This window comes from Schistocerca americana, chromosome 2 (assembly GCF_021461395.2).
Source record: "Schistocerca americana isolate TAMUIC-IGC-003095 chromosome 2, iqSchAmer2.1, whole genome shotgun sequence".
Classification (NCBI taxonomy): Eukaryota; Metazoa; Arthropoda; class Insecta; order Orthoptera; family Acrididae; genus Schistocerca; species Schistocerca americana.
This window is the reverse complement of record NC_060120.1, coordinates 930,629,528-930,655,467: the sequence shown is the minus strand read 5'-3', so window position 1 is coordinate 930,655,467 and position 25,940 is coordinate 930,629,528. Positions and strand designations below refer to the sequence as shown.

Below are 25,940 nucleotides of genomic sequence, written 5' to 3'. Positions count from 1 at the left end.
TAATACTGCTTTGGAACTCAGTTGTGTTATTTGTTGATTACAGCGCCCTCTGTCACGCAACGGCGGAAGTGTTAACATACAAAAGTTACTTATTTTTCCCCATATAACCCGATTCATCAATTAAAATGGTGTATTGCTATTTAATTTTACAAGTTGCCCTCCACCCCTCCCCCTTGAGTCGATACTGATATCGCCGGATAGCATTTTTAAAATACTCAATATGCATTTTTCCGTTTTTTAATTCGGTTCATAGTTCTTGAGATATTTCGTTGTCTCAAGATAAAGAAACTGACCCTGTGTATAAAAATTTGTTAATAAAGGAATTGTACTAACGAGGCCATACTGCCGCATACTAATTTTTTCAATCGGTTCCTTTAAATTTTGACTTCCAAATACTATTGTTTTTAAACAATAATTATTATCATGTAATATTATTCGGATGGGTCGATTCAAATTTGTATATTGAATAATATTTTCGTATGCGATGCATTCCGATGTTCAATTTCAGCAGCCTGAAGCGCTGCAGCTATGGCCTTTTTGGTAGAAATTCGTAACTACAATTGCTGACAATTTCTTGTACTGTAGTTGAATAACTAGTGGATCACTGTGAGGAATAGTATCAAAGAGGCAGCGAAGGTCACAATAGGTACAATTAAGGAGAACAGGAGGAAACCGTGGTTTGATGAGGAATGCAAGAAATTGGTAGAGGAAAGGAGAAAAGCGCGATTAGATTGGGATAGAATGGGAGACAGAAAACGAGAGGAGCTCTTGAACTTGAGAAGGGATGTTGGTCGTAGGCTACGAGCAAACTAGAGGGATTATTTCAACAATCAAATTACAAAAATGGAAACAAACAGTAAAACAAAAAACATTAGGGAACTTTACCTAGACATAAATTGGTATAGGAAGGGCTTCAAGGCTAGGACAAATGCACTTCGAGGGGATTCCGGGGGAATACTGACAGACTCCAATGGAGGGCGTATTTCGAGCATCTATTAAATGTACACCAGGAAGCAGAAAATGAGCAGGCGTACGAAATACATACAGCAGAACCCCAAATACCTGAGCCAACGTTAAAGGAAGTAAGAGATGCAATCAACAAATTGAAAAACCATAAAACACCAGGATCAGATTGCATAACTGCAGAATTAGTTAAAAATGGGGGACAGAAATTGGTGGAAGTAGTTCACAACGTGATAACAGAGACGATACCTGAAGAGTGGCAGGAGTCGATTCTGATCCCAATTTTTAAGAAAGGTGACAAAATGGATTGTAGTAATTATACAGGGATATCGCTATTACCAGTATGTTCCAAAATTTTCTCGAATATTCTGCTAAGCAGGCTTACACCATATGCAGATGAAATTGTGGGGGATTCCCAAGCCGGCTTTCGGAGGAACAGATCAACTATAGACCAAATATTCACCCTGCGTCAAATTTTGGAAAAGAAATGGGAATACAATAAACCAGATCATAATCGTTTCATAGATTTTACAAAAGCATATGATTCAGTATTGCAATCAAAATTGTACAGAATTCTTCTGGAACTTGGAATACCAAAGAATTATGTTAGACTTATAGAAGCGAGTATGAAAAACACAAAACGTAGAGTACGCGTGGGGAAATTGGAGTCAGAAGAATTTGTAATAAAGAACGGACTTAAGCAGGGAGATGCCCTGCCTCCGATACGTTTTAATGTAGTCCTAGAATATACTGTACGAATGACAGCAGATAATTCAGAGGGTGTGGAGTTAAATGGAAATATTAAGATATTAGGGTTTGCAGATGATCTAAACATCATTAGCGATAGCAAAGAATCTGTAACAGCAAATTAGAATGCGTTAATCAAGGCTAGTGAAGATGTAGGTCTAAGGATAAGTGAAGACAAGACTAAATACCTGGTTACTACTAGAATGCCAACAGCAGTAGATCAGGAAATGTTAAGAGTTGGAGACATGCAGTATGAAAAAGTGAACGCATTTAAGTATCTAGGCGTGGACATCACTTCGAGAAATGGGGTTGAATCCGAACTGAAGAAGAGATTACGGGCGGGAAATGCGTGGTACTTCTCACTGAATAGATTACTTTCATCACGGATATTGTCTAGGAATTTAAAGATTAGAATATACAAAACTATTATTCTACCAGTTATGCTGTATGGGTGTGAGACTTGGTCTCTCACTGTGCAAAATGAAAAGCCGTTTCGAGTATTTGAAAACAAAATTTTGAGGAAAATGTTCGGAGCAAAAAGGGATGGCATTAGCGGAGAGTGGCGAAAACTGCGTAACGAAGAGGTTCACAAACTCTATTCAAGCCCTGACATAATCAGTATTAATAAATCACGTAGGTTGCGATGGGCGGGTCACGTAACTCGAATGGATGAGGGCAGGGCAGCGCGCAGAGTACTGGTAGGGCACCTATATGGAAAACGTCCTGTGGGGAGACCGAGGCGTAGATGGGAGGACAATGTGAAGGCTGATTTGAGGAGCCTAGGTATTGAAGGTGAATGGAAGGAAATAGCCCAAGACAGCAACAGGTGGCGAAAATAAGTTGCTGCGGTAATGGACTCTCGAGTCCGTTATGACCAGTGAGTAAGTAAGTAAGTAAGTAAGTAGTTGAATAACTGGTCACATTTTTGTAAGCATTACGTGCTACTAGCCTATAAATGGCAATTGTTCCATGAAATTGAAGAAAATGTTCTTATTGCCCGTTTTCAATATTTTTAAGTTTTACATGTATTTAACGCGCGATAACATTGCCGTGGGCGTAGCTTGTGTAGTACGAATTTCTGCCGATGGGCGTGTTGTTTGGTTGGTTGATTTGGGGGAGGAGACCAAACAGCGAGGTCGTCAGCCCCATCAGATTATGGAAGGAAGTCGACCGCGCCCTCTCAAAGGAACCATCCTGGCATTTGCCTGAAGCGATTTAGCGAAAGCACGGAAAACCTAAACCAGGAATGCAAGTCCAGCATGCTAACCACTGCGCCACCTCGCTCGGTGAAGGCGTGTATATTGCAATTCATAGCCAAATTCAATGCCGCCGATCTGGGCTGTTGTGTTCATCTGCAGTGATTGTTCTTGTTTCGTTTTTTATTATGGAAAGTTTAATTGAACAACGTGCAGCTGTGAAATTTTATTTTCTGCTCGGTAAAAATGCTGCTGAAGCTCTTTGAAAACAGCTCGCCAACATGACGCTGTGGGAAAAACTGAAGTGTACAGTGGTTTGCTCATTTTAAAAATGGCGACGTGCCGACTGATTACAAATCTCGTTCTGGACTTCCATCAACTGTCCGAATCGACGAAAATACTGAAAAAAATGTGAGACCTTATGTTCACAAACTGTCGACAGGCTATTGAAATGATCGTATGGCATTTATTGGCCGGGATATCTCCTTAGGGTTTCGGCCGCCGTATTGCAAGTCTTTTTAGTTGACGCCACTTCGGTGACTCACGTGACAATGATGATGAAAATGATGATGAAGGATTCGCAACACCCAGTCCCCTGTCGGGAATCGAACCCGGGCCCACTTGCGTGGTAGGCAGTAACGCTACCGCTGCATTACGGAGGCAGACGATAGACCAGAGTTAGTGGGTTATCTTGCAGCTCGGTTCAGCGAATTTGTGGCATACAGGAGACTGGTTCTTCCACCAAGACAACGCACCTGCACACACAGCCATCTCTGTTAGACAGTTTTTAACTAAAAATGGCATGGTTCCGTTGCCCTCGCCTGACCTGGCTCCGTGTGACTTTTTCTTATTTCCAGGCAAGAAAAGGGGGGTGACAAGACACGATTTGACAACACCGAAGGAGTCAAGAAAGAAACTAGGGAGGAGCTGTCAGCTACTTCTAAAAATGACTACAAAAAAACTTTTCGAACAGTGGAAGCACCCATTGGACGAATTAGTAATTGTAATGGAGAGTATTTTGAAGGGGATAAGGTTGTTTTGTAAACAATCTGAAATTATGTAGCTTTTAAAAAATAATTCCAGTGTTTCGGGTACCCCTTCGAATATAAAAGTTAAATAAAACATATACTTTTCTAATAAGCATTTTCATAAAACTGTAATGCATGATGTCACATACATTACTCTCATTGACACCGTCTGCTGGGAAAATTGTTTTCTTTGTCGCATGTCAAACTGTCTATGCCTGTTTGGGCACATATGGTGTTACAGAACGGACTAGGGTACGAGAAGACACTTTTATTGATTTTATTAGTTACGTTTCTAAACTTCACTACGTCGCTGCAATGTATTCCTTTTAATAACTTGATATATTGTAATATATTGGACCTTTTTTGCCACAAACAACTGATAATAGGGCTCTCCTGAAACGTATCATGTGATGATAAATCAAATTATTATGGCGACCCACACAAATGTATTACGATTTAGTGTCAATATGGTCACAGATCTACACAGAATCTTTATGTGTAAAGTGATTGAAAGCCGCTATTTCTGTGTAATTTGTCTACAATGCAACGTTGAAGTCCGCAGCTTATATTCCGGCCAGTAAAGTAGCTGTTACTATTAGCTTGATTTATAAAACTGAGAAAACCTAAGATACCCGACGTGATTGTACGGACATGTATCCTGTTTAATGAAACAGCAAACTAAGATTTACTTGCCACATGATGCAGCTAGTACCTCGGGAACTGCGAGGTGCAATCTGCATGTGAACTCTGCAGCACAAGCCAGCAACGTCACTTACCGCAGTGCGTACAAGCGCTCACGCGAGGTCAAACAACAATGAAAGAGACCATTGTTAATGAAAATCAAATGTTGTTACAAACAGAAATTCGCTGTTGTTCATTTTTTATACCTATTTTATTTCTCTGTATGAACAACTTTACATGCAGATTTCCACCTCAAAGAAAAATTGGAGAGCAGGGAGACAATTATAGCCACATTCCTTACATACTACAAACCAGAATCTCAGAACTTGATCTATGATACGACCATCATGAGTGAACTTCGCAGTCTCTCTAGAATGGTCACTACCGTTGGAATATGGTGAACACTTGAAAGGATTCTTCTGTTTAAATGAGGCTCCTTGAAACATAAAACGTACTCCCTTTCTCGTTTGACGTCTAGGCAGGATGAGAAACCTCTGAAGAACGAATTCATTATCTGTTTTACGTTCCCAGCAGGAATAACTTGGCCGTCGCGTATCTCAGCAGTTGGCAGGTGACGTTTTTCTGGCAGTACCGACGAATATCGGTTACTCTGAGGTCATAAAACTCCGAAACGCGGCCGTACTTGTCCCCTAGAGTATTTTCACAGCTTTGCTGTTCGTTACGTTGGACAGAGATATGTAATGATACAAACGTTAATGCGCCACTTTTTTAACAAAGCGTTAAAAACTGTTTCGGGCAGGAGCGTCATAGCAGATGGCTGGATCCTCCATGCCACCTACAATGTCGCCATGTGATAAGAACACATCGCAACCATACATCTCGACCCATACGCTTATGAGTGCAATAATCATTCTGATCTCTCTCTATTGCATCGAGAGCTGCATATCAATTACATCTGTTCTTTTGAAAGGTCAGTTTTTGCTTGTGGTAAAATGGAAATAAGCATTTGACGTCATTGGCCAGGAGGCCCCTTGCGGGGCAGGTCCGGCCGCCTTGGTGCAGGTCTAATTACATTCGACGCCACTTTGGGCGACCTGCGCGCCGGATGGGGGTGAAATGAAGATGAATACAACACAACACCCAGTCCTAAGCGGAGAAAATCTCCGACGCAGCCGGGAATCGAACACGGGCCCGTAGGACGGCAATCCGTCACGCTGACCACTCAGCTATCGAGGCAGACGTTTGCTTGTAGTTGTTTGCAGTGATACCCTGGCTGCATCCATAATTCGGTGAGCGCAGCTTTCAGCAGTGTGAAAGTTCTAATTATAACCTTCTTCGCTGTGTGTTCTAACCTCTATCCACCTCTTCATTTTCTTAATATCTCAATTTACAAACCCTTGCTACTGGGGAGGAATTCGATTAGTTTACGTTGGCATTACTGTGTCTGGAAATCATAATAATTTTTTCCACACTCTCCGTGCAAGTTGGAGACACTCCCCAAGGTAAAAAAAGGTTAATAATCAGCTTTCTCATAATTTTAGTTCTTGTTGTTACTTCTTGCTTTCTTTTGGAAAGAGATACGAACGTTAATAAGACTACAGACCTATTTTATCGATTTATTTTTGTGGGTAACACCGTTATTACGACTATGCCTTGATTGCACCTCGACCAGTCAAACTTTCGTTAAATGTAACGCTTTTCTGAGTTACTGTACACTTTGAGGTTTTTTTTACCTAGCATACTCTATACCTACTGCGGAAAATGGCCGCACCGACACGGCGGGCGCAGGTACTCACGAAGAAGTCCTGCAGGCCGAGGCCGATGTGGCGGTGGACGAGCGCGAGGAAGTCGTACTTGGGCACCAGGTTGTCGGGCTTGTTCACGCTGGTGTAGACGAGCGAGCCGACAGACGTGAGGATGTTGCGGAAGTGTGTCTGCACGCGAGCGTCGGCCGCGATGCTGGACAGCACGCGCGGGCTGCTGGACGCCAGCGTGCGGAAATAGCGCCGGTACTCGGGGTGCTTCCGCATCAGCCTGCGGAAACCACCCTTCTGCTGGAGGCTAACTCTCTATTAGCTGCCGTTCTTACATGTGACCTGCATCCTAGAATCAAATAAAAATAAAAGTAAATAGAAAATAATAATTAAATGAATAAAACTCCCACCAATTCGCCACACACATACACACATACACACACACACACACACACACACACACACACACACACATACTATATAAACGACATTTTTTTAATAATAATATCAATATTTATATGTGTGTTTGGAGAGAGAGATTGATTTTTGATTGAGATTTTTGCTTTAAAGCGTAACTGGCACCTGAATTTTGGTTGCTGCCTCCTTGAATGATCAGCTTCTGCACCAGTTGTTGACGTATTGCAATTTGGAGGAAGTTATTGTTCTTTAAGGGTTAAAATACGACTCTGTTAGTTACTTGGCCGTATCGCGGATAGCTTTGAGCCCAAGTTTTCATAGTTTTTCATACCTAAGGGATCACTGTTGTAAGTAAATAAGATCAAACAGCAATCTGCTTTTCGTGAGGAAAGCAGATTGCTTGGCACACAAACTTCCTTCAAACTACACGTCCTGCTACATCAAAATTGGACAGTGGAGTTCATAGTATTGTACAAGAACATAATCCAATCACTGTAATTAAGAAAGTATGAGAGGTTGTTACTTACTGAATGAAAACTATAGAGAATGCATTTCTCTTCCTGTATTTTAGTGAACTTTGTACACTTACAATTATGTCGATTGATTGACGGCAACTACAATGAAGTTCACCTCCTTTTCCAAAAACAAGATATTTCTATTCTTTCAAAAACAAGATATTTCTATTCTTCACTTCCAGAAAATTTGTATACATAAATGTTTGGCAACTCTTACACATACTTCACTCGGTTTTATCACTAAATTATCAATTTTCATTAAATGTAACAATACGTTCTGAGCGACGGCCTAGCAACATGTCCTCTTTCCACAAGATACAGATTAACAGTCTTTTTTTTAATAAAATTAATTGTCTTTTTTTTTTTTTAGAGTTCATACTCAAAGATTCTCTAACACTATCGTTGCAGGGATTGAGCGCTAAAGAGTTTCTTGCTGTCCAGCTGCGCTTCACTTCACTTCAACTACTCTTTGAATCACAATTACATTTACGGTATTTACATACATTACTGAGCTTCTCAGAATAAAATCATGCACAAATTAGTTAAAGAAAAGAAAAGCAGTGAGGCACACATAACATTACAACACAAACACAAAATGCCAGGTACACGTTGTAACACGACAGCCTATAGTAAAGAGAAGACACACTTTATTCAATCACAAACACGCAACCACGTACGCACAGGCCGAATGTAACATCGGGTTATATTCGTGTTGAGCGCTTGATAGGGGCTCGTGGGGCGCCAGTTTCACTCTATGTTCCGCAGATGGGGCTGCCTCTGGACTTTCGCCGGCCGCTGAGGTGACTGCATGACCGGGAAAACCAGTGCATTGGGCAGCACAATGGGTGCTCGTTTCTCATGGCCGCTTTTCGCTTCCAGTGCAAAATTAAAGGTTACCTCAAAATTAATAAACATCGAACCATATGTGGGGTGCTGCCCACTCGTCTCGTATAGGGTGCTTAGGAAGCTGTTTTCTCAGATAGCTAGACAACATACAAGCAAATCATACTAATGGAGTTTATTACAGTAATTGAATATACTGGGTGATCAAAAAGTCAGTATAAATTAGAAAATTTAATAAATCACGGAATAATGTAGATAGAGAGGTAAAAATTGACACACATGCTTGGAATGACATGGGGTTTTATTAGAACCACCCCATATTGCTAGACGCGTGAAAGATCTCTTGCGCGCGTCGTTTGGTGATGATCGTGTGCTCAGCCGCCACTTTCCTCATGCTTGGCCTCCCAGGTCCCCAGACCTCAGTCCGTGCGATTATTGACTTTGGGGTTACCTGAATTCGCAAGTGTATCGTGACCGGCCGACATCTCTAGGGATGCTGAAAGACAACATCCGACGCCAATGCCTCACCATAACTCCGGACCTGCTTTACAGTGCTGTTCACAACATTATTCCTCGACTGCAAATACTGTTGAGGAATGGTGGTGGACAAAAAATAGTTCAAATGACTCTGAGCACTATGGGACTTAACATCTATGGTCATCAGTCGATGGTGGACATTTTGAGCTTTTCCTGTAAAGAACATCATCTTTGCTTTGTCTTACTTTGTTATGCTAATTATTGCTATTCTGATAAGATGAAGCGCCATATGTCGGACATTTTTTGAACTTTTGTATTTTTTTGGTTCTAATAAAACCCCATGTCATTCCAAGCACGTGTGTCAATTTGTACCTCCCTATCTTCATTATTCCGTGATTTATTCAGTTTTCAAACTTATACCGACTTTTTGATCACCCTGTACAATACTTGACTTGCATATGTACAAGGTGGTGTCGCAAGCAAGTGGCGACATGCAGATAATTAGTGTTCTTCGAAATATACAATTTCCGTGCAAGTAATTGATATGGATCACAAACCACAGCTCTTCTAGTGCGGCTCTTCTAGTGCTCCTCTTCTAGTCTGGGTATTCTAGTACGGCTCTTCTAGTGCGGCCGAGGCTAGGCGGTGCTTCGCTTTTATTTTCTTCGAGTCGAGGTCACTCCAGTCGTGGTGCGTGCTACTGGCTGACGTCGTCTCACAGCCCTCTCTGCTGTACAGTTTTTGAGTTTTTGATCTTCGTGCCGGCGCTTGTCGTTACGCCAGAGCATTCCCCCCCTCCCCCTACCCTTCCCCCCCCCCCGCCCCCCCCCCCCACACCACACCAAAGCGACGGACCGCCGTCGTGTAGGGAGCGTGAGAACGGCGGGGGAGGCAGGAGTGTGGGCGCAGTGCTGGACAGGAACCCCGCCATCCGGCCTTCGTTCTAGACTCTAGAGGAAAAGTCCCCTGGAAAACGACCAGAAGGGTCTACATCTGCATCTACATTTATACTCCGCAAGTCACCCAAAGGTGTGTGGCGGAGGGCATTTTACGTGCCACTGTCATTACCTCCCTTTCCTGTTCCAGTCGCGTATGGTTCGCGGGAAGAACGGCTGTCTGAAAGCCTCCGTGCGCGCTCGAATCTCTCTAATTTTACATTCGTGATCTCCTCGGGAGGTATAAGTAGGGGGAAGCAATATATTCGATACCTCATCCAGAAACGCACCCTCTCGAAACCTGGCGAGCAAGCTACACCGCGATGCAGAGCGCCTCTCTTGCAGAGTCTGCCACTTGAGTTTATTAAACATCTCCGTAACGCTATCACGGTTACCAAATAACCCTGTGACGAAACGCGCCGCTCTTCTTTGGATCTTCTCTATCTCCTCCGTCAAACCGATCTGGTACGGATCCCACACTGATGAGCAATACTCAAGTATAGGTCGAACGAGAGTTTTGTAAGCCACCTCCTTTGTTGATGGACTACATTTTCTAAGCACTCTCCCAATGAATCTCAACCTGGTACCCGCCTTACCAACAATTAATTTTATATGATCATTCCACTTCAAATCGTTCCGCACGCATACTCCCAGATATTTTACAGAAGTAACTAATACCAGTGTTTGTTCCGCTATCATATAATCATACAATAAAGGATCCTTCTTTCTATGCTCCTGCTGCCATGTTCCAGATGAAGAAGGCGGCGACTGCTGCTGTGTCGGCGGGTCCAGCTCCATCGGTAGGACGAGAGGAGGCGGAAGAGGCGAAGGTCCCGTCTGGATGGGGTCGTCCCATGGTGTCGTGATGACATCCTCTGGCGGTTGCTGGGGCCGCGCCATCCTCGGGATCTATGAATCTGGGTGAAGAGGCACTGAAAGATCGTCGTGCACATGACAGTAGCGAATTTGATTGTGATGTCGGCGCTGCAAGCCGCCTGGACCTGAAATAAGCTACATGCAAACGCCAAGTCGACGGACGATCTCGCCTCGCGCCCACCGTCTGGTGCCTCTAAAAACCCTCTGAAAGACAATATTGTGTGGCGCGAAGCGATACTTGCGGCTTTCCTTTGGCGTCAGATGCTGAGGAGGGTGGAGCAGGTGGAGCTATTCCGATGGCGGCGGCCGTAAAGCAATTCCGCCAGCGATGATTCGTCTCGTGCGTGCGAACGACAGGAGGCGAGAAACAGTGGCAATGCTTCACCCCTGGAGTCGTGCTTGGGTAGCTCAGATGGTAGAGCACTTGCCTGTGAAAGGCAAAGGTCCCAAGTTCGAGTCTCGGTCCGGTATACAGTTTTAATCTGCTGGGAAGTTGAATATACTGCGTTAATGACACGGCCCTTTTGACTACATTTTTGGAGTGGGCCGAATTCTATGTTTGTTCCATTGCAAACATACAGATTGAACACGTCCTTTCCTGCCACAAGCGTAACACTGAGTTTGTTGGGACGGACAGTCTTGGCGTTTGTGCCGTGAATAACACCAAGGGCAAGACTTAACTCTGTTCGCCTGTGTAGCTGCCTGTTTAGCGAGCTGCTTACACGGTGTGGAGGGCTGTTTACTCTGCATTTCGAGCGCACGCTGCCACTGAATAGGCCGGTCGGAAACAAGGGACTCAGTCCGAAAAATAGCTGGCTGCTCAAATTTATCGATTGACAGGTGGAGTTGTACTGATCTAGTATTTGCATTTCCTGCTGAAATTATGGATCGAACTGTTCCAAAAGCTGTTCTCTGAGTTTGATGTACAATCATACACAATCACATCATACAAAGTAACATCTAAATATAAAGCACCACAAGCATATTTGAATTTTCCTTTCCTTGTCATACCCTGCAAATGTGTTACCCACTCGTGGTAAGTTTGTCCTGACCGTTTTTTAAACTAAAGAACTGATACCTAGCTGCTACCACATTCACTTGTTGGTCATAATAGTTAGTTAGTGAATGTACAACCTGTTCATAAGAAAGTTCACACGGAGTGGCGTTAGGAAACAACTTCTGAGTAAATCGAAACACTGCACTTCCTACTGTGGATAACAGATAGAGATGCTTCACAGTAACTGGTACGTTGTGAGCGATTATGTGTGCTTCAAATTGTTGCAACCACTCGAGCCACTCCTCTTCTTTCACTAAACTGTCGAAAAGGCGGTATAGCAGTAGGTGTTGCTGTAGGCGGTGCTTATTGCACCGGGCGTGCAGCGTTGGCCAGTAGCTGCTGCACCGTGTTGACCAAGGTGTATATTTCCTGCATCTGAAACTGAAACATCTGCATTAGCTGTGTTACGTCTAACGCTTCCATCTGTGGCGCCTGAGCAGAGGGTGCGATAGGTGGGGTGAGCATTTTGGAAGAGACAATTGCAAGACACATAAGGCAAGCAAGAAAAATAAGGACAAAAGCAAAGAAAATTTCTGCAATTCCCACCTGGAAACACTGCATAGCAAAAACGTTAAGAGACTGTTAAAGCAAGTAAACTCCACTGCAAAGAAAAGACAAGAGAGAAATAAGGCGCCAGCAAAACAAAAAGAAATTCCGTGGCCGCGAGGCGCGGTGTTGGTTTGTCAATCCTCATTGCTAATGTGGGATCCTGCCCACTCGTCTCTTATAGGGTGCCTAGGAGGCTGTTTTCTCGGACTATCAGCCAACATACAAGCAAATCATATTAATGGAGTTTATTACAGTAACTGAATTCATGATACTTAACTTGTGTATGTACAAGGAGGTGTCGCAAGCAATTGGTGACATGCGAATAATCAGTATCCTTCGAAATATACAGTTTCCATGCAAGTAATTGATATGGATCTCAATTCACAGCTCTTCTAGTGCTCGTCTTCTAGTCCGGGTCTTGTAATGCGGCTCTTCTGGTGCGGCCGAGGCGATTTTTTTTTCTTTATTGTGATTTTACACCTTATACAAAAGGTGGGCTGGCAGCGGCAACATTACGCCGCTCTTCAGCCACAAGCAGTACAAAGAGAAGCAATGAAGACACAGAATAACATAACATAACGGTGGACAAAAAACAGTAGACACAGTAATTAAAAAACACGAAGCCGTTCACAGGCGTCTAAAGACAAAAAACTGTCAGCACTGTACACGAACACTGATGATTGAGATGACACACGTGAACGATGGAGCGTGGGCAGCAAAAAACACTGAAGCACAAACACGACGGCACACACACAAAACCGATGGCGATAATCTCCGGCTCGCGAATGTTCACGTGACGTGTGCGAGTCCGGGGACGTGCCAAAAGGGGAAAAAGGTGGGGGAGGAGGGAGAGAGGAGAGTGGAGATGCCAGTGGCACAGGAGATGGAGGGAGGAAAGAAGGTATGGGGGGTAGGGGAAGCCCAGGGGGAGGAGGGGGGAGGAAGGGAGGAGGAAGAGAAGGGAGAGAGGGTGCCCTAAGGAAAAAACACAGGATGTGGAAGACGAGGATCAAAGTTGATAGGAGGGGTAGATGGAGGGGAGGAAGGCATCATCAGGGAGGGGGAGCTGGTGGAAGCCACCTTAGGAGAGGGTATGGAGAGTGGAGAGAGGGAGAGCATGTGGGACTTGGGAATAGAGGCGCGGCAGCGACAAGCGGGTTAGTGGGATCAAGTTAACGGGATGTGTAGAGGATCCGTATCCATTCGAGGAAAAGGAGGAGCTGCGGGAATGGAATAAGGTCATACAGGATCCGCGTGGGGGAGGGGAGACGGATGCGATAGGCGAGACTGAGAGCATCTCTTTCTATGATTTGAAGGGATTTGTAAAAGGTAGGAGGGGCGGAGATCCAGGCAGGGTGGGTGTAGCAGAGGATAGGGCGGATGAGGGATTTATAGGTGTGGAGGATGGTGGAAGGGTCCAGACCCCATGTGCGGCCAGAAAGGCGGCCGAGGCTAGGCGGCGCATCGCTTTTATTCTCTTTGTGCTAAGGCCGCTCCTGTCGTGGTGACGCCCTAGTCAGCGGCCCTAGTCAGCGTACTGTTGGCTGGTGTCTCACAGCCCTCTCTGCTGTTTCGTCCTTGACCTTCGCGCCGGCACTTGTCGTTACACCAGAACACCATATGTGTCACTGAAGAGTCAATAGGCTACTTTGAAGCGGGGAAGATGGACGATTACGCGTATGAAGAGGCGGCTTCGATATGTGCATTGGTTTGTAAGTTATTGTAAGTTAAATTTTGTAAATAATTCCTGAACTGCTAAAGCGAATATCTCAGCAATGGATTATGTGACTGCTACAAACGAGGTGTCTATGATACATCTCACAGAACTGCAGCGGACTGTGATGGTAGATTTACTGAAATTATTCACATATTTAAATGAGAGGCCAGTACGTGGATTTCACGCTATTAATAACAGCTTTCCTTACTAAATAAATAAACATTAAAAGAAGCTGCAGTACTGTACACTTTAGACATATAGGAAACTATTTAATGTATAATTTATATTGTTTGTTAACATTTGCGCTTATAAATCAGAAAATGTCGGAAAAACCATAGAAATTATTATCAATAAACTATGGCAGATTAAAGAAAACTGAAAACAGTGTAGTATTTCTCAGAAAATTTCCTTGGGATTTGATTATCATATGTGAAAAAAATGTTAAAATTAAGAATTTCAGCAATTTTAATCTTCAGCAGTTTAACTGACTTCAGTGGTGCTTGCTTAAGGTCTCATGGGTGATGATGTTTGGTTTGTGGGGCGCTCAGCTGCGAGGTCATCAGCGCACGTACAAAGTCCTAATTTTTACACAGTCCAATCTAGCCACTGTCACGAATGATGATGATGAACTTATGAGGACAGCGCGAACACCCGGTCCCCGGGCAGCGAAAATCCCCAACCCGGTCGGGAATCGAACCCGGGACCCCCTGATCCAAAGGAAGCAACGTTAGCCTCTAGACCACGAGCTGCGGACAGTCTCCTAGGTGAACAGCGGTATTCTCGAGGGGGGGGGGGTCTATCTTCGGACACTGTTCGGGGCAGTCACACTGTGTTCCCCTGTGTTTCGAGAAAGTTTTATCTGATGAGAGGTGTAATAGTCGCTAGTTAGAGTATGTGAATTATTAAAATTTCGAACTTTCGGACGTAGAAATTTTTCGGCATCTGATGCACTTGTTATTTTTCGGGCTGTGTGTGATACAAGCCACAATTAGAATGTTTCAGTATGTAGTCATCGTGGAATTTATAGTTTGAAACATTGTGGAACTTTAACGGATTTATAAGATAACTCATGGAATTAATCGCTGCTTATTCAACTGCCTCCAAGATCTTAAGACACTCAGTCAGGCTCTGAAATTAATTCATTGTGAACTGTGACTTTCGATTTTTCTTTGCTCTTATTGGAAATAAACTCGAATTTGTGGAACTTTAAAAAAATACGTGAGTACACGCGTGATTTTTGCACAGCAAATCCTGCCTGCATCTATATTAATTACTTTTTGTGGAACATTGGGTATATTGCGACAAATGTGAGTTGGCGCCCCATAGGCTAAACTTAGTCAGACTTGTAAGTCCAACCACATTTACGGGGGTCCACTGGAGTATTTTATAACGTGTCAGCAAGTTCTTTTCGTGCAAAGGCACGTATGGGCTCCCAGCTGATATAGAATTGTGAACAGTTTAAAACTACGATTTTCGGTGAGCTCATGAGAGAGATTGTATTTTATTTCGTCATCCACGCCACATGAACATTCTCACACAACCCGTACAGTCGCAACCTAACAAAGATTCAAAATTCCCACCCAGAAAACACTCAGCTATTCAGCTGTCCACCATTTTGTTTCTGTAGTTTGTAAACAGTGATAGTGAGAGTTACTTACTACAAGCCTTCACGGTGAAATTAATGGCAAAACCAGAAAAATAAGTGAAACATATTGCAAATAAACAAACACACACACACACACACACACACACACACACACACACACACACACACGCACACACACACCATCTTCCATGTAGTTTTAGTTAATGGTCGTCATAACCGTCAACATTCCCAGCCGAAAAATATCGAAGTAAATAACTGTTCCATATTAAGTTCTATATGGTTGCAGATGATAAACTGTGAATCAAAACAACTACACAAATAACATAATAAGCCAGGAAATCCACAGCATGTGGCAACAAAATATATATACAAAACGTCGTTTCTTTTTCAAACATGTAAATACCGTCTTAAAAACTCAAATTGATATGTGTACAAGAAGTAACGAAAACTTTTCCTGTTTTGTAGGAAGATAGCAAAAAACCCACTGATGATGCTGAAACTTCAAGGAAACGTGTCTGGAAAATAAAAAGAAAAAGAAAAATCGTGTTTTGTTGAAGGCGGGCACTCTCCCGAAACAAATCTAGAATCAATTGCAGACCGCATTTCACTATTATTGCCAGTGTCATTACTTCCCTGATACTTGGTGATTCTTACAAACATTTAAAAATGTCGGGAAGTATTCTAAAAGTAAATGACAAATGTTGAACATGTGACGTCACCAGATGACGTACCTCGCCGCACGTGCAGTGGTTGGGGTTGTCGATCTTACTCTTGCTGGTAGGGGGCATTGCTGCCCATCACTCCGCTAGGTTACTCTGTTTTCGTAAACGTAAACCTATTAATCGTAGTCTTGTATCGTTACTACCGCAAACTGTACCGTATCACATCGGGTAGCACAGAATATCCTAGCGAGTTATGTGCAGCACTGCCCCCTGCCAGCGAGACTAGGATCGACAAGACCAACAGGTGCACTTGCGGCGATGTACGTCATCTGGTGACGTCACATGTTCAACATTTCTCATCCACTGTTGGGGTATTTCCCTACATTTTCGGCCCCATGGGTCGATTTACATTAAATTACTCGTCTCAGCATCATCTGCATTGCTTCGCGAGTTTTTAAACGTTAACCAGGGTCACCCTGTATACAGTTATGGAGCAGCTCCAAAACTCAACACCACACTACTAAAAATACTTAAAAACAAGATGAAGTCTAAATAAAAGGAATGACACACACAAGACACAGACAAAAAACTCAAAAGTGTATGTTATGATTGAGATATCTCGACCTTTCAACAGTTTCATGCAGAAATTTGGAATGAAAAACTGACAGAACTTAAAATATCGCCACTCACGTTAGAGAGAAAGAAGAAAGGTGTTACAATACATTGCCTAGCATTTGTGGATAATTCCGCTTTCCTTCTGAAAGCCTTGCAAATGCAATCTTCGGGAAGAGACAGGCAAAATGACAGACTTAAGAATCTCTGCGGGAAAACAAAGCTATTGACGAAACATAAAAGCACTCCACATATTTAGTAAGAGATATTGTGCAAATAGAAAAGGTAAGAATATTCAAATATTTAGGGGCGACAGTTTGAGCAACACCAGATGACTTGAAATTTTCCTCCCTGTATGTCATACGACACAGCTGCGTGGAGCAACCAGCATCCCGTACTGCGCCGGGCAATACGACAGAGATACTTATCGGTGTTGTATCGCTATCATTCCGGTGTGAAACAGTTAAGCCGCTTCATCTACGTTTCCACGCGCCCCTCTGATGTGGGTCGGTTCTGCGCCGTATCACGAGTAGCACTGAGTATCATATAGTCTCAGGGGATACTGCGCGTTATGGGCCCAGTCGTTATGGTGTTGTAAGTGAAAGTTTGCCTTCTTCGCCGAGCTGATTTTCGAAGTTCGGGCTTTCGGCGCAGTCAGTACCATTGCACACAGAACTGAGTCATTTTAGGCTCGAAGACTTCCAAGATAACAACAACCTATCTGTGTCGGCTGATTGAGCACATCTGTTTACCTGGATACGGCTGTCTCTTGAAAATCTTCTTTGTTGGCGAATTCGAACGTCGCGTATTCATGGACGCTTTTGGATACTGGCTCGTAGTGGTGACACCACGTCTCATCTCCAGTGATGATAATGTCCAGAAAATTGTCTTCTGTAGAGTTTTATTGGTCCCGCAGGTCCCGAGAAATATCCATTCTATGACGTTTAGGGTTCCAAATATAAAATGACAAAAAACGGAATCCTTACAGCGTCACTTTGTTGTCCGTCTGTCTGTCTGTTTGTCCGTCTATCCGACTGTTAAAAATAATTTTTCTCGGGAAGGGATACAAGTATCAAGTTGAAATTTATGTCACACTCTAACGTTAGCGTTACTGCCTCTGGATCACGGTGTCCCGAGTTTGATTCCCGGCCGGGTTGCGGATTGTGTCTGCCCGGGGACAGGGTGCTTGTGTTGTCCTCATCATTTCATCATTATCATCATCATCATCATCCGTGACAGTGGCTAGATTGGATTGTGCTAAAATTGGGACTCAATACGGGCGCTGATGACCGCGCAGTTGAGCGCCTTACAAACAAAACTTCAAACACACGAACGTCTACGGTTCCTTGGCTGTGTAGAATATTAAAACCTCTACGCCAGTGCAATCATAAAATGAGGTTATTTATGTCACATATTTTGACACTCGCGAACTCACTCATAAAAACCTATAGGGTACTTCTTGTTGACATAGAATCATGAAATTTAGCAATAAGCAAGGCTTAAGAACAAAATGTTTAAATAAAAAAGTTCAGGAAATGTTAATTTATAATAATAGCACACGAATTTTTTTAATATTTTATGTGAATTTCTGCTGTGTGTTCTTTGGGACATGACTCAAAGAACAGTCACCGAGGGGAATGCGCAGGTGTCATACATATTATGCAAATTGAAGATGGAGATGGGAGAAAGGAGGGGAAAGAGAAGGAACTATTCGTATCAGCTACATCGGGACTTCTACGCGTAATCAGCGGCGACAAGTGAAAATGTGTCCCAGACTGAAATTCCAACACTTGATTTTCCGCTTATTAGGCAGTTGCGTTAGCACTGCTCCATATGGACACGATGTTTATCGCAATTAAGCGGACTATCTCGACATGTCTGCCGTTCATCCCCATATTGCACCTATCGCCACTTATCAGCACCCCCCGTCCATGTCCTCCATACTCGCTTCTTTGAGATTTCCATAGGAGGTCGAATGTAATTGTGCATACGCACTGAAGGTGGTGGCTTCATTGCCCGTCGAAACGAACCAGCTGTATGAATGTGTGGTGTCTGTTCCTTCGGACATGTCCGAAAGAACGGACACGAGGCATTAACAAAAGATAAAAAACATTTTTTTAGTGTGCTATTATTACACATTAATTGTTTTCGCATTTTTTAAAATTTACATGTAGTAATCTTAAAGCTTGCTTTCACATTCTTCAAAGGACACGAGGCATTAACAAAAGATAAAAAACATTTTTTTTAGTGTGCTATTATTACACATTAATTGTTTTCGCATTTTTTAAAATTTACATGTAGTAATTTGAAAGCTTGCTTTCACATTCTTCAAAGGTGCCGTAATCATTGTTCCATTCCGCTCTCTTAGATGTTATCTGATTGCTTGCAGTTATGTCTCCAACAGTTTCCCTGCTGGGACGATGGCAAAATGACACGCACCCCCTCGCAGATACAATCTGTGTTGTGACTTTGGTGCGTCCAGCACCAAGGTGGTTTCCTTGAAAGCAAAGCAATGTACAGTGTGAGCTCCCTGGCATCGTTCCTTGCATGTGTGCATGTGGGCCTTCCTCGAATTCTGCTGCGGGCTCTTTCCATGACGGCTTTTATCACCGACGTCGCCTCCTCTCGCCTACAGCGAAGCGCAACTTGCTATCAAAGACACTGCTAAGGTAGGTGTACACGGAATTAGATACAGGAAATAGTAATCTAGTTAATCAAGTACTGGCAATTACTGGTACTGTTTCATACTTCAATTACTGAGAATATTAATTTATACCAATTTTATTTGACGTGCATCAGTTACGGGTCAGTTTGAGAAAAACAGTCGTGTAACAATATACAGCAGCAGATCTTTCTATGTATGATACAAGTTCCATCGAGCAACGCTACTTAGCCGTGACACATCGTGTGAAAGTTACTTTTGTCCTTAGGTTTTGCACATCAGTGTATTAGTTACACTACTGGCCATTGAAATTGCTACACCACGAAGACGACGTAATACAGACGCGAAATTTAACCGACAGGAAGAAGATGCTGTGATAAGCAAATGATTAGCTTTTCAGAGCAACCATACAAGGTTGGCGCCGGTGGCGACACCTACAAGGTGCTGACTTGAGGCAAGTTTCCAATCGATTCCTCATACACAAACAGCAGTCGACTGGCGTTGCCTGGTGAAACGTTGTTGTGATGCCTCGTGTAAGGAGGAGAAATGCATACCATCACGTTTCCGACTTTGATGAAGGTCGAATTGCAGCCTATCGCGATTGCGGTTTATCGTATCGCGGCACTGCTGCTCGTGTTGGTCGAGATACAATGACTGTTAGCAGAATATGGAATCGGTGGGTTCAGCAGGGTAATACGGAACGCCGTGCTGGATCCCAACGGCCTCATTAACTGTGGTATCGTGTTGAAGCTGCATGGGCAGTTGTACCTGTACACGCCATCCAAGCTATGTTTGACTCAATGCCCAGGCGTATCAATGCCGTTATTACGGCCAGAGGTGGTTGTTTTCGGTACAGATTTCTCAGGATCTATGCACCCAAATGCGTGAAAATGTAATCATATGTCAGTTCTAGTATAATATATTTGTCCAATGAATACTCGTTTATCATCTCCATTTCTTCTTGGTGTAGCAGTTTTAATGGTCAGTAGTGTACATTTGGCATGCTGCATAGTGTGACGGAAAAAGCAGCAAACTTAAACTGGCCAACCATTACATTTTTGAGTGCAAACTTAATTTCGAAGTACGACAATAGCTATGAGCAATACGTGGAAAGAAAACCAATTCTATATAAAGCTGTGATGTCAGACTACAAGATGCAAAAAAAAAAAAAAAAGAAAAAAAAAAAAATCAAATTCTTTACCGAAATGTTTTCCCAAAATCAAATGATAAAGACTGCATACTGTAGAACACACACGAATCCCACAAGAGTGGTTTTTAATTTGTTATGGAAAACGTAAAAGTTTTATTGAGAAACTAACTGCAGAGGCGGACGTTGCATTGGTTCATCTATATAAAACAATATTTTTGTGGCACATCAGATTGCGTGAAATATAGCTCCCTATGTATCGTACTATAGAGTTGCATGGAGCAATTAGCGTTTTACGCTGCTCCAGGCGATGCAAGGGAGATATTTACTGGTGCTGTATTGCTGTCGTCCCAGTGTGAACCAGTCAAGTAGTTCAACTACGTTTCTCCACACTCAACCGGATATGAATTGCTTCTGTACCAAATCGCAAATTGCGTCGTATATCGTATTGCATACTCAGTGAGATCTGTGCCTTATATTTATAATCTATTTTGATGTATGAAAGATGTACTACGCGACCAACATCTTTCAGGTTTAGATGCTAATATTGGTACAGACTTTCACGAGTGTGGCGTCCAGTTTCTTGTTCATCGCACCGGAAGTTCATAACATCTGGCGGTGACCATGGGGAAAAACGATAATATTTACCTGAGATCTTGATCTACTCGTTTATAACTGTGTTACTGAACGATCTATAAAGCTAGGAATCAAGGCATCAGGTGTATTTTAAAAGTTCCGAAAAGCGTTAACGATTTCAAGCAATAACGATTGACAAAGCTTGGGTTGTATGGAGTATCAAACAAAAATTCGTAACTGGATTGAGGATTTCTTGTCAGGAAGGACATGACATATGATCTTGGATGACAGATGTAGAAGTAACTTCAGCCGTGGCCCAGGGAAGTACGTCGCGACCTTCGTTGATAACACTGTATATTAATGACCTGTCAGACAATATGAATTGTAAGTCAGATTTTTTGCGGAATATGCAGCTGTCTACAATGAAGTAGAGGGGAGTATAGTACCTTGAAAGACTTTCCAGATTTGGCCTCTAGCCAATCCTGCAATGGAAGTTAAGCATACTATCTCATTCCTTTTTGAAATGATGGCGTTCACTTGTTATGTGTCATGCTCTTTTCGTGAAATTAAAAAAATTACTCATTGAAAGTAATACGGTATTTACTAATATAAAAAAACTGTTCCAAGGTATAACATGGCCTCTTACCTAACAACAAACATTCTGTTCAAATTTAAAAGTGCCTCAATAGAATTTCTTTTCTCAAAACTGTATTTAACGTATTGCAATATTACTCAATTACATATTACTGATCAGTAAATGCCTTCAAATTAAGCAGAAATATTTTCAGAAACCAATTACTAGTTAAAACATTTTGAAACAGAAGCTGTTGGCAACAAACACATATTTCCGTTTCCAAGACAGGAAAATTAGTAAAGACATTAAAGAAATTCAGGTTTGAATTCAGATTTGCAAATATCATGTGTTCCGTTGTAGAAGACCTTATGTTTCAAGATACAATATGGTGCAAGATTGACGAAGTTTGGTATAACCGTTTACATGATATGTAAGTACTTTCAAAACTATACAGAATTATACTCACCATAAAACTCTGTCACTGCAGAATTAAAAATATCCTCCAATATCTCTAATATATTATACAGCGCTTAAAAACAACAAAACAAAAACAACAAAAAGAGTAGAAAGTTCCGCAGACTGCTTATAGAGGTTTCTATTGCGCATTTCTTCGCATGACTCTAAAGTTAGTCATTATATTGAAACACTGCCCAGGAAAAATCAAATGTTACTAGATACTCTATCCTCCAATACAACACTCTCTTCTACCATCTAAAAAAGGTGCACAAACATGCATTCAGATCTTGTAATTTTAAAGTATTGCAAAGGTTAGCAACTTCTTTCAATTGTTCTGGAACGTAAAACTGTTCACCTGTACAGCAAAGTAAAGTTGTGCACTCAGATGACAAGTCATGGAATACCTCCTAATATCGTGTCGAACCTCCTTTTGCCCAATGTAGCGCAGCAACTCGACGTGGCATAGGCTCAATAAGTTGTTGGAAGTCCCTTACAGAAATATTGAGCCATGCTGCCTCTATAGCTGTCCATAAACGCGAAACTGTTGCCATTGCAGGATTTTGTGCAAGAACTGACCTCTCATTATGTGTCAAAAATGTTCTGTGGGACTCCTGTCGTGCGATCTGGGTGGCCAAATCATTCGCTCGAATCGTCCAGAATGTTCTTCAAACCAATCGAGAACTTTGGTGTCATCTATAAAAATTCCATTGTTGTTTGGGAACGTGAAGTCCATGAATGGCTGCAAATGTCTCCAAGTAGCCGAACATAACCATGTCTAATCACTGATCAGTTCATATTAACCGAGGACCCAGTCCATTCCACGTAAACGCAGCCCACACTATTATGGAGTCACCACCAGTGCCTTGTTGACAACTTGGGTTCATGGCGTAGTGGGGCTGCGCCACACTCGAACCCTACCATCAGCTCCTAGCAACTGAAATCGGAGCTCATGTGACCAGGCCACGGTGTTCCAGTCGTCTAGGGTCTAGCCGATACGGTCACGAGCCCAGGAGAGGCGCTGTAGGCGATGTCGTGCTGCTAGCAAAAGACTCCCATAGTCCATAACGCCTACTTTCGCCGCAATATTCTAACGTATACGTTCATTGTACGTCCCACATTGATTTCTGCGGCTATGTGAGGCAGTTGAGCTTGTCTATTAGCACTGACAACTCTACGCAAACGCCGCTGCTCTCGATCGTTAAGTGAAGGTCGTCGGTCACTGTGTTGTCCGTGGTGAGAGGTAGTGCCTGAAACACGGTATTCTCGGCACACTTTTGACACTGTGTATCTCTCAGAATATTGAATTCCCCAGCGATTTCCGAAATGGAATGTCTCAAGCGTCTAGCTCTAACTGCGATTCCGCGTTCAAAGTCTGTTAATTTCCGTGATGCGGTCATAATCACGTCGGACGCCTTTTTACATGAATCACCGGCGTAGAAATGATAGCTCCTCCAACGCACCGCGCCGCTCTTTTATACCTTGTGCACGCGGTATTACCATCATCTGTATATCTGTATATCGCTAGTCCAAGACTTTTTGTCACCTCAGTGTGTTATTGAAACATTATTGAGTCACAACTGGAAGGATGCCACTCATACAAATACTTGGGTGCAACAGTTTGTGGGGATATGAAATGGAATGATACATACGCTCAGTGACAGGTAAAGCAGTTGGCAGATTTCGGTTCATTGGCAGGATGCTGGGAAAAGGTAGTCTGCCTACAGATCACTTATACATCCCGTCATTGAATATGCTCATGTGTGCGGGATCCATTACAAGTAAGACCAATTGGAGATGTTGAACACATACAGAGGAGGGCAGCATGAGTGGTCACAGATTCTCTCACGAAAGAGTGCACGGAAATGGTGAAAAACCTCAAGTGGCGAACACTTGACAATAGACGCCAGCTATGCCGGGGAAGTCTGCTTACGATGTTTCAACAACCAATATTAAGTGAACAGTCTAGAGTTCTTCTTTAATCGACCAGTGTGTACGTCCTGTAAGGACTGTGAAATTATGTTCAGAGCAATTACAGCAGGCCCAGAGGCATTTGATCAGTCACTATTACCGCGCTCCATAAGAGAACATGTGGTACCATTCTAAGTGCCCTCTGTCCTGCATTTGGCAGTGGCTGGCAGAGCATCTGTGTGGCTGTAGATGTCAGTTGAAGTGCCCTGGCACGTACAGTGGGCGGAACACAGTGAGAATGGCGTCTCACCTGACGAACAGCTTGATGCTCTGGTCGCGCAGGTCCTGCTCGATGACGGCCCAGCAGGCGATGAGTGCCTTCATCTCGCGTCTCCGGAGCCCTGTCTCGGTGCTGGGGCGGTCCAGGTACTGTTCCATAGATTGCGAAGCCCCCATCTTGATCACCGCGCACTCGCTGCGAACAGTCACCTCAGATGCAACACGTTTCATTATAAGATTTAACACTGCGAAGTACATACGACAGGTAAAGGCTGATTTCAGACCCGTTCGGATAATTCCTTCATGGTGCGTCTTTTTTTGTTTTACTGTGTACTATAGTAAATATTACAGTCAAATGGTTCAAATAGCTCTGAGCACTATGGGACTTAACATCTATGGTCATCAGTCCCCTAGAACTTAGAACTACTTAAACCTAACTAACCTAAGGACATCACACAACACCCAGTCATCACGAGGCAGAGAAAATCCCTGACCCCGCCGGGAATAAATATTACAGTCAGTGGCGTGTCTGATGTCATCTACAAAACATCAACGAGACTGTAAACTAAAACAAATACGCCGCGCGGAGTGGCCCGCGGTTTAGGGCGTCATGTCACGGACTGCGTGGCCCCTCCCGCCGAAGGTTCGAGTCCTCCCTCGGGCATGGGTGTGTGTGTGTGTGTGTGTGTGTGTGTGTGTGTGTGTGTGTGTGTGTGTCGTTCTTAGCATAAGTTAGTTTAAGTAGTGTGTAAGTCTGGGGACCGATGACATAAGCAGTTTGGTTCCTTAGGAATCCACTCACACAAAACAAATACAGTTCTATTCAATGCAAGCAATTCAGTACTGCCCAAGTTCCAACAACACTCTTTGAAATAATGCATCAAGGTAAATGAATAACCTGATTTCTTACGTTCTTATGTTAGTAAGAAGGTGAACTAGTAGTCATACATTATCGATCTTCCTGTGTCTAACAAGGGTAATACAATCAAAAGAATTGCCGAATGCCGTCATATTTCGTCCGATTGTTGCACATACCAACACTGCCAGAGAAAAAAACTGAAACACGTATTAGGGAAGGGAGATACGAAATGAAACTTTCTGGGTTGTGTGGGTAAGTGATATTATTGCAAACATCGAGTCAGCCTGGATGCATTCACTGCTTCGGTTGAGAAGGGCGTCATAAAGCCCTTGTATCCCTTCCTGTGACAAGCTGGACCAGAACTGTTGCACTTGGTCCTTGATAACCTGGATACTGACGCCGGGATGGAATTGACTTCCGAATTGGTCCCACTCATTTTCTGTTGGGGCCAGATCTGGGGATATCGCTGGCTGCGCCAGGACCTCAACGTCACGCAGCCAGTTTACAGAGCCAGGGAAGGAAGATAGGAGGGAGGATGAATTAGGGAAGGAAGATACGAAATGAAACTTTGGTGTTGCCTGGGTAAGTGATATTATTTCACTGATCACAAAATCGAGTCAGCCTGGATGCGTTCACTGATCCGGTTGAGAAGGGCGTCATAAAAGCCGTTGTATCCCCTGCTGTGACAAGCTGTCACAGAACTGTTGCACTTGGTGCTTGATAACCTGGATACCGACACTGGGATGGAGTCGACATCCCAGTTGGTCCCATCCATTTTCTGTTGGGGACAGATTTGGGGATCTCGCTCGCCACAGGAGGGCCTCAACATCATGCAGCCAGTTTACACAGCCAAGTACCATTTGTGGATGTATATTGTCCTAAT

The 25,940-nt window shown here is 43.2% G+C and overlaps 1 protein-coding gene across 1 annotated transcript in view; it reads right to left on the bottom strand.

Annotated features, from left to right (window-relative positions):
- LOC124594555 (hemoglobin subunit beta-like) overlaps positions 1 to 24,375 on the bottom strand; it is a 95,851-nt gene extending 71,476 nt beyond the window's left edge. The window contains exons 1-2 of the mRNA XM_047132927.1: positions 24,230 to 24,375; positions 6,373 to 6,610 (exon numbers count right to left, since the gene is read on the bottom strand). Coding sequence (XP_046988883.1) covers positions 6,373 to 6,610; positions 24,230 to 24,375 — 384 coding nt within the window. The remainder of the gene's footprint in view (positions 1 to 6,372; positions 6,611 to 24,229) is intronic.
- Between the last annotated feature and the right edge of the window lie 1,565 nt (positions 24,376 to 25,940).